The 15,234-nt window shown below is 38.5% G+C and overlaps 1 protein-coding gene across 1 annotated transcript in view; it reads right to left on the bottom strand.

The window, feature by feature from the left end:
* DISC1 (DISC1 scaffold protein) overlaps positions 1-15,234 on the bottom strand; it is a 189,329-nt gene that overhangs the window by 30,954 nt on the left and 143,141 nt on the right. The window contains exon 10 of the mRNA XM_030944434.1: positions 12,480-12,540. Coding sequence (XP_030800294.1) covers positions 12,480-12,540 — 61 coding nt within the window. The remainder of the gene's footprint in view (positions 1-12,479; positions 12,541-15,234) is intronic.

Below are 15,234 nucleotides of genomic sequence, written 5' to 3'. Positions count from 1 at the left end.
GCCACTCTATTACTTGGGGGAGCTCCAGGTAGTGTCTTTAGACAAAGATATTTTGTTTATATTCATAACGAGGCTATACCACCAATTCTATAAATTGCATAATTAAGGAAAAAGGATAAATATACTACTATAATGGGTTCTAAGATTTCTAAGGAATTTTCTCAGATCTCACAAAAGCTATAAACTTGAACTGCCTTCATATTGCTTTAAAAATTCCTTTCCATGCAGACTTTTTCATAGAAAGAAGGTAATAGCAACAAATAAGAATAACATTCATGTAAAAATACATGGCCCCCCACAATAATCTCAGTAAACAAAAAAATAAAAGAATAAATAAATATCTGCCACTGTTTTCTGCCAATTGTGTTTTAAAAAATTAGGCTTATCAACTACACTCATTATCTATAATTTTTTCCACTCAGTAAAATTACCACATCGAGAATACTGAAAGATTAACACTGAAATCTAAAACCAGTCTGCTAAGAACTGACATATTTTCTAAAAAAACCCTATCCTGATACAGCAACTTCAGGACAGAACTACCACCTTGTATTTTATGTGAAATGTATGTACTATGCGTCTGGTTTTTCCTTCCCAAAAGGCCTGTTAAAAACAATACATCTAGTGCTTAAAACCATCAATAGACATTTGATTAGTGTTATTAAAAAACAAGATACCACACAATATCAAACAATACTTCCATCATTTTGTCTTCAATTCTCCAGCCATTTATTTTACCTGGTACAGAACTTTAATCACGGGCTGTCATCTTTTTACCAATATTCAATGTCACTGTGTTATACTTAAATTATCTCCACTGGAAACACAAAATGATAGACTGCTGCAGCTGATGGTTTTCACTTTGATTCTTAACACAGGGTGGATGCAGGAATGGGACGAACATGCTGAATGCAGGAAATTCAGTAATTTACAAGGGAAGAAGGAAGGTATCTTGTTGAGAGCATTTATAATTCAATTGTGTCCCTATATTTACTTTGCAGTTTATTTTTACTATATTACCCAATCTATAATGTAAAAAATTTACTACCTGCTTTCAGGGCTATTTATTTCTCTTTAAGAAAAGAAATGGTTCTCTGCCTTTACCTCCACTGAAACATCTATTACAAATAATCTATTCTAAGACTATAAAACTTAACTTTGATAGATGAGGAGAAAGCTACCAGGGAATTCTTCTTATTCAGCAGTTGACATGAAGTCAGCTTCTCAACCCTAGTTTATCATTCACCTTATTCATAATCTGGTAAAACACCCTTGAGTTTGGTAGTAACTCTGATAATTCCCTCTATATCCTGCTTGCCTTTGGCTCTGGCAATAACAGTAAAGCCCCACAATGTCATTCATTTTGGCTGGATAGGAATTGCTGGAATGAGATTTTTTTTCTGCACTATTTAATATTTGATCCCAAAACAGATTTAAAGGAGAGGTGTGAATTAGGCCCCAGTTCTGAAATACATGCATCTCAGTACCTATGTATCCATCTAAGCTCTGTTCAGCTCAGCTCCTACAAAGGCCTCAATACTTTCTTGAGCTTGAACCTCACAAAGCATCTGACTTCTAGTGACCTCCTCTAAAACGGAAGTCATTCGAGTCACAACCAGTTCTAATCCTAGAGAATACATTTGTTTCTAAAGTATGCCATGGGAAGAAAGCACAGCATTTGCATTGAGGCCACATTCTCAGCTGCCACAAATCCACACTGCTGCAATAGCAGCAATGGCTATTTATACTAAGAGAAGAATCTGTTCTTATTTCAAAGCAATTAGAATAATGAGCCTCATCTCTTATTGCTTATTACATTCTCTGACCACAGAGAAAGAATTCACAATTCTCCTATCAGTTTTATTCACCTCTGTTCTCTGATATAAAACAGTTTAAAATATAATTCTCTCTCTGAAAGCATGAGAGATTTAGACTTTCATTGTCAAGGGAATTTGGGGATGTGAATCATCCTGTGTACCACTGACCAAATAGGAATTAAGCATACATAATGATCAGAAAACAGGGCAAAGAAATAACCTTTTAGAAGAGGTACAACTGGGAGAGGTGATATATTGTCATCATGTAGGAATGTACCTCGAAATTCAGCTTGTGTCACCAGGAAGACACACCTGGAAAAAAGAGAGTGTTGGCCAAATCCCGATGTCAATAGCCATGTGCTTACGGAGTTCCTCTGAAACATCCAAGGGCACCATATGACCTGCTGCACTTGCAGAGTCATACAGGTTCAAGAGCCAAATCCTGTTCTGGATCAAAAAGAGCAAGAGAGAACGGGCAAGGTCTGCAGATCCTCCCTGGCTGGACCCTGCTGGGTACAAAAGCCCTGCACTGCTGCTGACAGAATACTCAATTGCTGGGCTGTGTGTTGTCTCCCCAGACTAGCACAGTACACTCCCAGTAGCAAGTGCATTGACTAATGAAAACTTCCAAATGCTAGTAGGAAAGACTGTCCCAGCTGCATGCAAAATAGAGTTATCCTGCATCTTCATATTCCTGCTATGCAGATGGCAATGCTTTATTTTCTACTGGTTTAATTACCATTGTTTCTATATAACTGGCCAGCCAGGGCTTTGTGTTAAGTATCATCCAAAGACAGAGCAGGAGGATTTAGCAGTGCTGCTGGACAGCAGGCAGGTGGTGTCAGGCATCCGTCCTCATCTTCCTTGACTGCTCTACACCCATAACTACTGTTGATGACAATCCTACTCAGGACAGATGACAAAGCCTCTGTCATTGCACAAACTGGTTTCAAATCTTGTCTTCAGGGATGCATTGGAAAACAGTAGCAGTAGGAAAAGACATATCCACCTCGCAACACTTTTCTTGCCAAGTTCAGAAGGGAGCAGCTGTTTTTCACTACATGTATTCACTTACATGCAGCCACCAAGAGCACCTGGTAAGAGAGCAAAAGCTCAATGCCACGGACCCAGAAGTGACAAAAAGCTTTGCTATCCCTCCCTCCCCTCACAGTCATATCGTCACAGCTAAGATGGGTTGAGGTTTGCATGAAATCAGCTCACAGAGAAGTCAGCAGCAGGGCAGAGCTGGGCAAGGCCCAGGTGATGCTGAAGGGCAAAGAGAAGCACTTTGAAGACTTTACAGTTATTTTTCTCAGTAAGACTGGGAAAAATCCCATAAAATTACTGGAAACAGTCCTCTGTGTAAAGGGATATTTTTTATCAATGTCTCAAACTCAGTCCCTAGTTTTCAAATTGCCTCTCACCTAACACTACTATATCCTGCTGCATGTTTTCGTTATATATGAAGGGAATGATGAAACCACTGTCCTTTAGGTTGACAGAGTGCCCAAATTTAACTCCTCAACAGCCACAGCACACTGCAAATACATCCTCATATTGTTGATCTTGGACCTTATTTTCAAACTCCCTCTGAAAATTCTAGGATGAGGTCAGTGGCTGAACAATCTTTGTGAAGCACAGTGGAGCTGTTATAAAAAATATTATGTCATAGCCAAAGCATTTTTGCATAGGAAATGGAAAAATATTAAAAACAAACCATGAAAGCTCATTGTATCAATCTTCTCTTCATTAATGCAAACATACATTAGGATCAGTATCTTCAAGAGAAATTGTATAGGCTTCCAGGTCAAAAAGCCAAGAACCTACTCTTGGGGAAGAGGAAGGACCTATGACTGCTGTCAGTCATGGTAGACATTCACCACTCACACAATGGGATCCTCTCCACATTGAAAAGTATCACTAATTAACAAACAAAAAAAATTATTAATATGAATTTTAAACTCTTCATAAAATTCACATAATTCAAGCAAGAAGAGCACAGGAGATTAGGGAAAAAGATATGAAAAAATTTACTTTTGCTCCAAAACAGGGAAATCTCAGCACACCAAAGCAGCAAAATGATATAGAAATACTTACTCTTAATGAAGCAGGAGTTTGCAACAGCGAGGACTACTATGTGTGCTGGTTTTAGCTGAGGTAGTTTTCTTCACAGTGGCTGGTATGGGGCTGTGTTTTGGGTTTGTGCTGAACACAGGGCTGATGATACAGAGATGTTTTTGTTATTGCTGAGCAAGGCTTACACAGAGCCAAGCCCTTTTCTGCTTTTGGTACTGCCACACTGGCAAAGAAGTTAGGGGTGCAGCAAAGGTGGGAGAAGACACAGCTGGGGCAAATGACCCAGGCTGACAAAAGGAATATTCCAGACCACATAACATCATGCTGTATATGTAAGTGGGGGAAGAAGGAGGCAGTGGGGCATGTTTGGATTGGTGGCATTTCCCTTCCCAAGTAACTGCTCTGTATGATGGGGCCCTGCTCTGCTGGGAGTGGCTGAACACCTGCCTGCCCATGGAAAATGGTGAATTAATTCCTTGTTTTGCTTTACTTGTGGGTGCAGCCTTCACTTTCCCCATTAAACTGTCTTTATCTCAGCCTATGAGTTTTCTCACTTCTACCTTTCCTGTTCTCTCCCTGATCCCACTGCTGGGGGAGTGAGCGAGGGGCCGGGCAGGGCTTGGCTGCTGCCTGGGGTTAAACTAAGAGACTGTGACACTAATGAATTTCAGCAAAGTGGTGAACTGCAGCTCTGCAGGCACCACTGACCAGCACCAGAACAATGCAGCATAAGAAAAAGGCATACAGAATAAAACAAAATCCTAACAAAATACACAATCGCAAATCAGCTCAAGAGGCTGTGAACTGTCATCATATTTCCTTTTCAAGCAAGGGCAATACTTTGTGTTTTCAGAAGGGGAGATGCCTTGCCCTCTGACAATTTTTGCTATGCTAAGAATAAAATGAATGGAAGACAAAGAGCCTAGAGGAAAGAAGGGCAAGATTTTCCATGAATAAGCAGCAAAATCCCCCGTCACCTTGTCTTTGACAATGCTGCACACTAACTACTGATGTTAATTCAGTAACTTGGATAAAGCCCTGGATGAAACCTGAATTAATATGGACAGGGAGTCAGTAAAGGCTGTTCAACCATGTGCTTTGCTTTTTCTAAAGCTCTGAGGTGCTAGAAACTGGCCTCAAATCTGACCTTTTATTTTTTTTTTCCTAAAAGGATCTAGTTTCAATGCTGAGAATAGCTAAAAAGAACAGAGCTTTCTGCTACTCCTTATCAAACAGTATGGTCATGTGCCACAGTTCCCCCGCCTCTCAATTAAAAATCAGTATTTGTGACCCAGCATCGCTGAACAGGCAAAATACAAAAAAAAAAAAAAAACAATAACAATTTCTGAGTTCTTAATTCTTGTGCCCTTCTTCACTTCTTATCATCTCATATAGAAGCAAGTCTTTAAAAAATGTTATATGAAACACATATACATCGGTGCAATGATAATTGTCTGCTAGGACTTAAAGTGAAAAGGTAAGTTTTGTGTTATGTCCTCTTCCCCCAGAGTACTCTGGGGTCCAAAAGCCTACCTAGCTCATCCATCCCTTTCTGCAAAAATCTCCCTGCACACCTTAAACCAGTAGATGGTTCCTTAGGATATAAAACAACATTCTCCTCCCCTTGAAGCAAAAAAATGAATTTTATCACTGCAAATTCAGAAGATTCCTGCTACTGACACAAAAGGCATGGTGGGTTCCATCAATGCAATTACCTCCTCTCTTGCAGTTGCCATAGACAGAAATGGTAGTGGAGATGTTTCTCACTTTGGCTTTTGCTTTGTTTGTTTGGTTTTTTTTAAGTATCTTTTCTTACTTGGTGCAGGAAGCAGATTGCATTCTTTGCCTTCCATTCATACTGCTTCTGCAATGTGCATTTCATCTGTAGATGGGTATTAGTTCTGCCAGAGCTGAGAGACAAATTCAAGGCTGGGAACAGAGTTCCATCCTGGCACAGACATGAGCTTATCAAAGGATCCCCACTAGCACATGGCACCAGATAACACTGATGATAAAACACACACTATGCTGCAGAAACATGATTAGAAACTCTTATCTGCTGCACTTCTATAGCGACGATTTCCTTTTCCATACCCTGGGGGCGTTAGTTACACTTACCACAAGCAGAAATGAAAGGCATAGTGAAGATTCCCCCCTTTCCTCCAGACCCAGTTAATCTAGGCTAATCCACTTCTGTGAAGCAGTACCATCAAATTTCTTCTGACATTATTTAAATTTACTAAGAGCTTCCAAGATGCTATACTTTGTCAGGAAACTGCAAACATTTTCAAACATATTGCAAGTGATTGTGAAGAGAATAAGGATATTTGGTGAGAACCTGCACTGAGGTCATGTACAGTAAGACAGATTGAAAAGTAATTGAATGTGTTTTAAAGTTGAAAACAGGGTTTCTGTGAAGAAAGTGCTTTATTATATTCTTACTATCCAACTTTCCCCTGCTCCATGAAACACAAAAGAGATACGCAAAAATAGGTGTCCTAAGGGAAAAAGTTGGAAATAAAACAAAGGTAAGAATAAAATGCACAAAGTGGAAATGAGACAAGTCCAAGGAAGGAAGAGAGAGAAGCCACAATAAAGGGAAGAGCAGGGGGAGAATCAGAAAGTCCCCTTTCTAAGATTGCTAACATCAAGACAGAGCAATTAAAGAACAGCCAAAAAGAAAGAGCCCAATGCTTAAAGCAGAGGGGAAAATAAAACAAGAAAGAATACTTAAATTTTTCTTCTTTGTTAATTGGATTCACCACTGTGAAACATTCCTAAACTATTAAAAAAACAGGATATATCTCTCAAATAAGACTGAGTCAATATAGGAACCAAAAAATCACCTGTAAATTATTAACTAACACACTCAGAAATTTGCTTTTCAATATTCACACTTCCTTTTATTTGTGAGTGTTTTGGGCAAGTAAACTTCCCTCACTACAACAGTACCAAGAAATCAGTGAGATCTTGCCAAATTTCCCCTCCCCTACAGAAACACCTTTAAAATGTTATTTTTATTCACAAATTCCTATGTTCCTGTTACCAGTTACATGGCTGAAAGTCATAATCCTTCAATTTGTAATATCATAACATTTCTCCAGCAAAGTAAGTAGTATGATGTTTCCAGACTGGAAAAAAGTATCAGGAAAACATGAGCCTTTAAGAAACAATAGCCCTGTTTTCATGACAGCCTCTATTATGTAGACAGAAAAATAAGGTAACTGAAACAAAGCAGCTGTATTGTTCACAACAAGGAGAAGGGATTGTCCAAAGTAAAGTGTTTGATTGTTCCCATGAGGGTTTGGTGACTCTGCAAAGTGTTCTTCACATTACTGAAACATGAGAAATTATTTGGTAGTGGTTGAAGGCTTTTTGTGTACCCACCAGTACGATAAAAGTACACAGTATGGTCGAGAGAAAACTGTTTTACTCTAAAGAACAGCCAACCACAATTAGGCAGAATACCTTCAAACGTCACTGGAGAGTGCAAAGATTTCTTCCAAATGTATGGATCTGGCAAGTTATGTACATATTCACTTCATGCAGCATCAATTTCTAAACATGTTCCAAATTTTCAGTACTTAAGTAAATCACACTGAGCCTAGTCCTGCAGTCCTTTGTTGCAACAGACGGCAACACAATTGATTCCACTGCCATCCAAGGGCATTTTTTCATGAAGAAAAGGACCTCTCATAAACAACAGCCTGAAGTCATAAGCAAACAACACAGCTGGGAAAATTACTCCTATATAATCAATGTTAAATTAAACCACGAATTATTCCATACATACAGGAACAACAGAGAAAGAGAGTTACAAATCTGCAAGGATACACAGTCCTTTTGATGTGAGACTACTTTTAAGACCATCAGCAGTGTGAAACACTGTCCTTTTAGTGTGCTGTGCTACTGAGAGCATTCATACCCAGCTCTGCTCCCAAAACCATTTCTGGAACTTAGTATTTTATAGAGGACACCTGAAGCATGTGGTACGTAAGCTAACAGTGAATAATAAGGAAAGACAGTAACTTCTGAGACTGTTCATTTTCATGTAAACTGGAAGGTGATGTGGCGGCATTTAATCCTGACCTGTCCTCTTATGGTATGGAACCCTCAGAACGTCTTATGTCTTGCCTGAAGGGGCAGGATCTCAGTGAAGATGACATCCTCAAATGCATTAAAAGCACTGCCTGTATGAGAAACCTTGTTTCTGATAGAGAATACGTGCATGCACTAGCAGTCTGAGCAACCAGGCTGCAGCCACATTTGTTCTGAACTAGGCAAGTGACATTTGATTGAAACTCCTAAAAGAAAAACCACATATGAGATCAGGTAAAACAGACCTTGGGCTCAACTTCTGCTGCTTCAATAAATGCAAGGTGCCTTTATCACACCAACTATCTTAACACCTCAGTGAATGAGGAGCCATGCAGATAAGCACAAGTTACATCAGACTCCACATCTTCCTTACTGTGTATCCATGAGTAAAAAAAAGGCACCATTAATATGAAAACAAACATTATTGAACAGAAAATGAACCCAAGACAAACAGCAAAAGAGAGTTAGTTAAAGAAGAAAGGTTTTGCATACATTTGCAAAGTTACCTGGTGCTGTATCATTCAACAATGGTGCGTGCAGTCACTGCAATATTGCGTCTTGTTATATTTATGCATTTCCCCTTTCTTGCAGGATAGCACAGAAAATAGCTCAATAAAACACCTTTGTGTAATTGTCACCAGTTATTCTTGAACAATATTACTTCCCAAAAATAATTCTACGATTTCTATCTGGGAATTAGGAAAAGCCCCTTAAAAGCCCTGTGATGAATGGAAGTCACAGCATAATCTTTTGAGGTCTGGAGAACAGTACAATCACATTAAATTCCCTCAGCTCAAGAAATGTCATCTTTACATCAGCTGGTACAAAAAAATTGTTTCCAGCCTGAGGCAGCTATGATAAGGGATTTAGAATTCATCACCATGTGGGCCAAGACATATAAAGGAATGCATCACCACATATAAAGTGTCTGCTTCTCAGAATTTTGGAGCTAATGTTCTCACAGCTGTATATGACTTAGACCAGCTGGGAAGAAGAAAGGAACTAAATTAGTCACTAGAAGGATCTAGTATTTTGTCTAACCTGCATTTTAACACTCCACCAACAGAACTGTTGGTAAGCAAAATAAGATCAGATCATTATCCAGCAAGGGATAGGGCTGTGAAGTCTCTTAGAAGCATGGGGGCAGGCAGGAAGTCCTGGGGGCAGGCAGGCAGGCAAAGATGACATTTCAGTCCTATCTGTGCACTGCTAAGATACTAGCAGCAGCTGGAACAGCCCCAGCACAACTGAGGGGGGTCATGGGTTACACAAAATTACCACAGACCATCTGGCACTCCCAAGCATGCCTGTGCTGCTCCACAGGCAAGAGAGAAAACCTTTTGGAAAGACTTATTCAGTAGCCTTAGCACAGCAGTTTCCCTATAGCAGACATCAGTTTCTGTAACATGACACACAGGCACTAACAGCTCAAGCTGAAATCTTTAATGGCATTTTGACTAGGATCAGTTTGTGACCCTCACCCATTTACATGACTAAAGCTCACTTATGGCAGAACTTGGTAGTTTTTGAAAGAGTTGGATGTCCACTTTATTTACGGTAATGATATAAAGTGCTAGCAAAGCCTTCACTTGGTGTAGAAATAAGTGAAATGAAAGAAAAACCCACTTTCTGTGGCAGAACAAGGGTCCCATGAGAAGATGCTCATCTGAATTTCAATGAGCTAGAGCAATTATTGTAAACTTCTCCTGTACAATCCCTCCTAAATGGATCAAGTGATGAGCTGAAGTTACCAACACAAAACTTCTTGTGCTTCAGATATTCACACAGAGGTCTCTGCTGAACTCACTTTTATTATCCTAACTTTCACCACTTTTGCACACCTCCTTTTTACTAACAGAAGGTAAGCAATGGTATTTACACTCTCAAGAGAGCAGCCAATGATTTAATGTATAAACCTGAAGAATGGCTTGATGTATGCTGGTGACTAGGAAAGAGACAGCCAGCAGCATTATTAAACACGTTATTTGTTCATTCTTTTATTGGAGGATACTGTCTTCAACTACTGTCAGTCCACTGTCAGAATATAGCCTATATTTTAAATCAGGAAAAAACAACGTCAAGTAATCTGTATACTTAGTGGGTGTTTTGCCTTCCTTGGAGTGAAACTACCAGCTACTGAACATATTTCCATTTTTTGACAATGCATGTTTTCCCATTTTTTCTTTAGATACAAGGCTATCAAAAGAGCAGCATTCCTAATGAAACATACTCTATCAAGCTACCTGACAATGGATGCATCCTTTAGGTTGCAGTGAAAAGTATTGCATTTGTTTTAAAAACCAACCAACCAATAAACAAAAAACCCAAAACCCCCACCTCCCCAACAAGTATTCCAGCAAATAAGCTAGGCTACCCCCCCCATTAAAAAAAAAGTTCAAGAGGAATATATTCCAAACTTTTCTTAAGAAAATAAAAGAGAAAAGGGAAGGGGGGGGAGGGAAATTAACTAACAAAATTGATTTTTTGAAACTTGAATCTTCATTAAAGCTGTTTTGTTAAGAGATTTCTGCATTAACTTCCTTTCCCTTCTGTTACAAAGTGGTCAAAAATGACATTTCTAAGAGTTCTGCTTTACTTTGAAGCTGTATCCTAAATTGAAATGTTCTCAATCTAGGCTATTTCTATTCGAAACACTACCTGGCAAAATTATAGGTTTCATCTGGAGAAAAGCTTTAGAGGCTTATTTGAATTCCCAGATTTGATCCTCTTTTGGTTTCAAGGATCTCCCCAAAAGTGCATCCACGAGCCAGATGCAAATTCTATCTCTGTCTTAAATGTAATCTTAAAACTTACTATTTAAACTTTCCTTAGAGACTCTTTCTTTCGGTTCTTATGATATATAGAAATGAGTAATCTGAGCATTTATATGAAGACCAAAAAAGAGAAACTCTCTCAAGTTACTGCTCTAAGCAGGGGCAGGGTTTGGGGAAGCCTCTTGGGCTCTTCCTTGCTTTTCTATTTTATTGCTCAAGCTGTAAAGCAGGTATAGCTAGGTACTTAAAGAAACTAAAAAGAACCCATAAAAAACCAAATATCTATAAGCACCTAAAATTAAAATAGCATAAAAATAAAAAATTTTTGAAGACATAGTGTCTTGGAAACCTCTTTCTCATAAAAACATGAAAGATTTTCTCCTTCCATCAGTATTCAAATTCTTAGCTCTTAATTACTTGAACTATTTTTAGACTAATACCATTTGCACATCTTGGAAAACAAGTTCAGGACTGAATCTTCACCATCTGGGCCTGCAAATTCTACCTGATAAACCTCTGGAAGGAGAAACAAACACAGCATCTCTAAGTATTTAACACTTAAAGAGAAATTTACAGCCTTTTGGGAGCCTGATATGTCAATTAAATCCATACACTCTAGAAGCATCAAAACATGTTGCTATACTTTATTTTTTAATAAAGAGTATGGTTCTCAAAAATATAGTACACAAAGTCCTTAAGGCTTGTCTTAAACTCATGGACTGAAGTATATAGAGTAAAAGTGTTATTAAGAGAGGGTTAAGCAGCACACAGAAACAAAGCTTGATCTTCAGGTCTGTTTCCATAATTTTTTTATTCAGATTGATATATCTTTTAAATTTACGATTTGAGTAAAATAAATATTTCTATATTCAAAAGTATGAGTGAGCAAAATATATAAAACCTTATCTTTATCAAAAGAACAAAAAATAGCAAGGGCAACAATTTATTAATTATACCCGCTTAGTAATGGAAATGGAAGTGGTGCTTATTTGGTGGATTGCATTTTATTGAGACACAAACTCCAATTACAACCCAGGAAAGCCTTTTTCAATACAAATATACTCATTCAGGGCAAAGTTCACTCACTAGAAGATTCCATTACAACAGCACTGTAATATTTGCTAACCATATTTGAAGGAGGATCTTAAAGACAGAGGGGTCACCTAGAACCCTCTTCACACAGCAAGAGAAGAAAATAGAAACATTAGTGTTTGTTTTGAAAAAACAGGCATAAAAATATGTAAATTCTGCATTCGGATTCAGTTCTTAAAATATCTCTATTGTTCTCTCAGTTTGTATTTGCTCTCTCCAATACCCCAAACGGGCATTTTCTCAAAACTGTTATATGGACTGTCATTATTTGCTAAAGATGTCCAGAACTCTGCTAAGGGATTCTTTTGGCCCTGCTCAGTGTTGGTTTTTGCATAGGAGCAGAAGGATGATTTTTCACCCAGCTGTCATACTTGAGGCTGGACCACTGCTGCTCCACAGCAGCCCTTTGCACTGGAGAACACAGTGATTCTTTCTTTTACCTGCACCCATTATCAGGCTGCTGAATGCAGCCATGAACAGAGCTCTTAACACAAACGGTATTTCCTACTTTGAACTATTTTTGGTATTATTCTAATGCAAGTTCCTAACACTTTTATGCATATCAATGCTGCATGTACAAGCATTTTTAAGATTTCAAAGGTTTTCATGATACCACCCTTACCTATGTAGTTTATCCTCCAGAATCTCCATGTACTTCTCGGCATTTTCTTTTACACTGGTCACTGTAAAATAAAGGCCAAAGTTAGGTAATGATTTAACTTTAGAGTTCTATGGGGGTTTTCTTTTTTTAAACCAACTCATCTCTTACCCACATATTTTACACATGTCAGTTAGGAATAAGAATTTCATTAATCTTTTTCACATTCAAATTGCAGTGTGGGTGTCTTCTCCCTTTTTTCTTGAAAGTCTATTGTATCTATATTATAATAATAGATCAATAACAAATGCATTAACCTCTTGGCTGGGCCAGAAAAATGTTGAGACTAACAAACACACAGTATATAGAAGCTTCCTCTTGACAAAATAAAAAAACTAACAAAGGCAACAATGACAGCTAAAAAAAATCATCCCTACAAAAAAAGAAATATTACCCATGCAGTACCCATTACTCCTCTTTACCTTTAGGAGAAGTAAGCCAGCCTAACAAATGCATCAGTCCATGCACAATAGTCCTTTAAATTGTTATCAATCTTGTATCAAACTTTTCTGATAAAACCAAAACACTACAGAATGAAAAGAAATACCACTCAAGATTGATATGAAATTTAGGTTAGGGTATTTTGTGGTTTGTTGTCTGAGGGATAGTCGTGTGTGTGTTTGTTTGTTTTTAAAGCTCAGATCTAGACATTGTCTTAGCCCCTACAACTTGTTCACCCAGAAGACATTCCACAAGACTACTTACCATAACACACAACAACAAAGCTGTTCTTTTGAATGACCATTGGTACTCCATCAATGGTAGAAAGTAAACCTCTTCCAGGAAAATGGAGCCTTTTAGACAATAAACATTCCCACAATATGACAACTTTTCTTCCCTCCTCCCTATAAGCTGCTCGCAAAGTCTCCTAGGACTGTAAATCACTTGGTCTCTTTTAAAGTTTTAATTCATTGTACATCAAATATATATTTTACATGAAGAGGCATCCTACAGAGCATCACTGTTTTTATGTGGAAAACATGCTGCATGGGTCAGGTACCCTGTGAGTTTACCCACTCATCTCTCCCACCTTCCTTACAACACGATGGCTCCAAGCACAGCTTGCACACAAGTGCTTTCTGCGTTCTGTGTTTTTTGGGTTTTTTTCCCCTCAGAAAGTCGAATCACCCACTAAAGCCTGACCTGAAAGCTCAGCATTAGCCAAATCAGCTGTGCTAAAGTTTACACACGGAGGAGTTCACTGAGGTAATCCCATTAGCAGCAAGCATCAGGGTCAGTGTAACACTGACTGTCTGCAGAAGGTGGTGCGCACCAGGTCACACAGCAGTCACACATCACTGAAGCTGTCTGCAATGCAATGGCAGGTATAGAACACATGCTGCAAGGCTGATTTACTTGTTCGTTGTTTGGTTTGTTTCATTTTGCTTGATATATGAGTTTATTAGATTAGGAAACAAGCAAACTAACCAAACAACAAAAAAATCTGAAACAATCAAAAACTCCAAACCCACCACAGCCCCAGTAATCTGGAAGCAGGATTCTGCAATATTGTATTGTACATAGACAACTACATTAGTTTATACATTCACAGGCCCAATTATTCATTAAAAAAGTGCTGATGGATGTTATGCAAAAGGGTTTATAAGGATTTCTGCAGTGGCACAGGAGACTAAATAACTTCGCCTAGCATGTAGCGGTTCTGTAACAACTACAGGGCTTAGTAAAAACTCACAGTTTCCTTACTATGCTTTTATTCCTACACTTCCTGTAGAACTGTGGAGAGCCTGCAAGCTGGTAAGTCTTTCTTTAATGACACACTACAGCTTTATAAAAACGGCCAGCACGTCTTGCAAACTCCCTATCCATCAATCCCCAAATGTGCTGACCTGAAGCCCAGTGCACACTTTGATAGCAAATAGCTTCAAGGTGTTCGGGTGCTGTACTTCCCCTTCTCTTGCCATTGTCACAGTGTCCTTCAACGTGAGCTGTTACAACTCAGGGGCTTATTCTTTTGGATAATAAAGTCAGCAGATATTATTAATTTTTGGAGAGGGATGAGAAAAGGTGGAGAATCTGTTTCACACGCACTTTGTTTCTAACCGATATAGTGACTTACGTTACATGAAAGATAAACCTTGCTTTCAATTTCTCCTGCTGTGCTTGTCACTTTTTAATTGGGCTTGATCTGATAGAGTAATTCGCACTTTCACAGTTCAGTCCTGCCCCTACATGCAATTTTACAATGCCCTTGAAGCACACAGCTTAATATATCAGCATTATTCAATGACAAAAAGTAATGGGCAAGAATACACCACTAGTCAAAAGTAGGTCAGCAAAAAGCTAACACTCATTTGGAAATCACCTCACATCACTAAACCCTACTCTCTCCTGTCAAACGTTTTAACTACATTAAAAGAAATGCAAACTTCGCTGCTGAAAGAGAAAGCTCCCCAGACTAGCTTTGTCTCCTTGCCTTCTTCTCTGTGTAATTGGAAAAGCTGTGACCTGGAGATTTTGCTGGAAGGAAAACATATCTTAAAAATCTGATTAAGGTTACTTCCCTTGCAACAAACTGTAGACAGCACGTCAACAAACACTTTCAGCCTTTTAGATCATCCATTGAAATAGAAGACAAGCAAAAGATTAGCAGATTTTTTGTTCTAATTTAATGAATCTATTCACCACCACTTCAAAGCAAAAAAAATGCAAACAGGAAACTGTATGTGCTTTCAATCTGGCCAAGAAGGTACTAGATGAC

The sequence above is a fragment of the Camarhynchus parvulus genome, chromosome 3 (assembly GCF_901933205.1).
Source record: "Camarhynchus parvulus chromosome 3, STF_HiC, whole genome shotgun sequence".
NCBI classification, from domain to species: Eukaryota; Metazoa; Chordata; class Aves; order Passeriformes; family Thraupidae; genus Camarhynchus; species Camarhynchus parvulus.
Note: the sequence above shows the minus strand (reverse complement) of the source record. Positions and strands in the feature narration are given on the sequence as shown.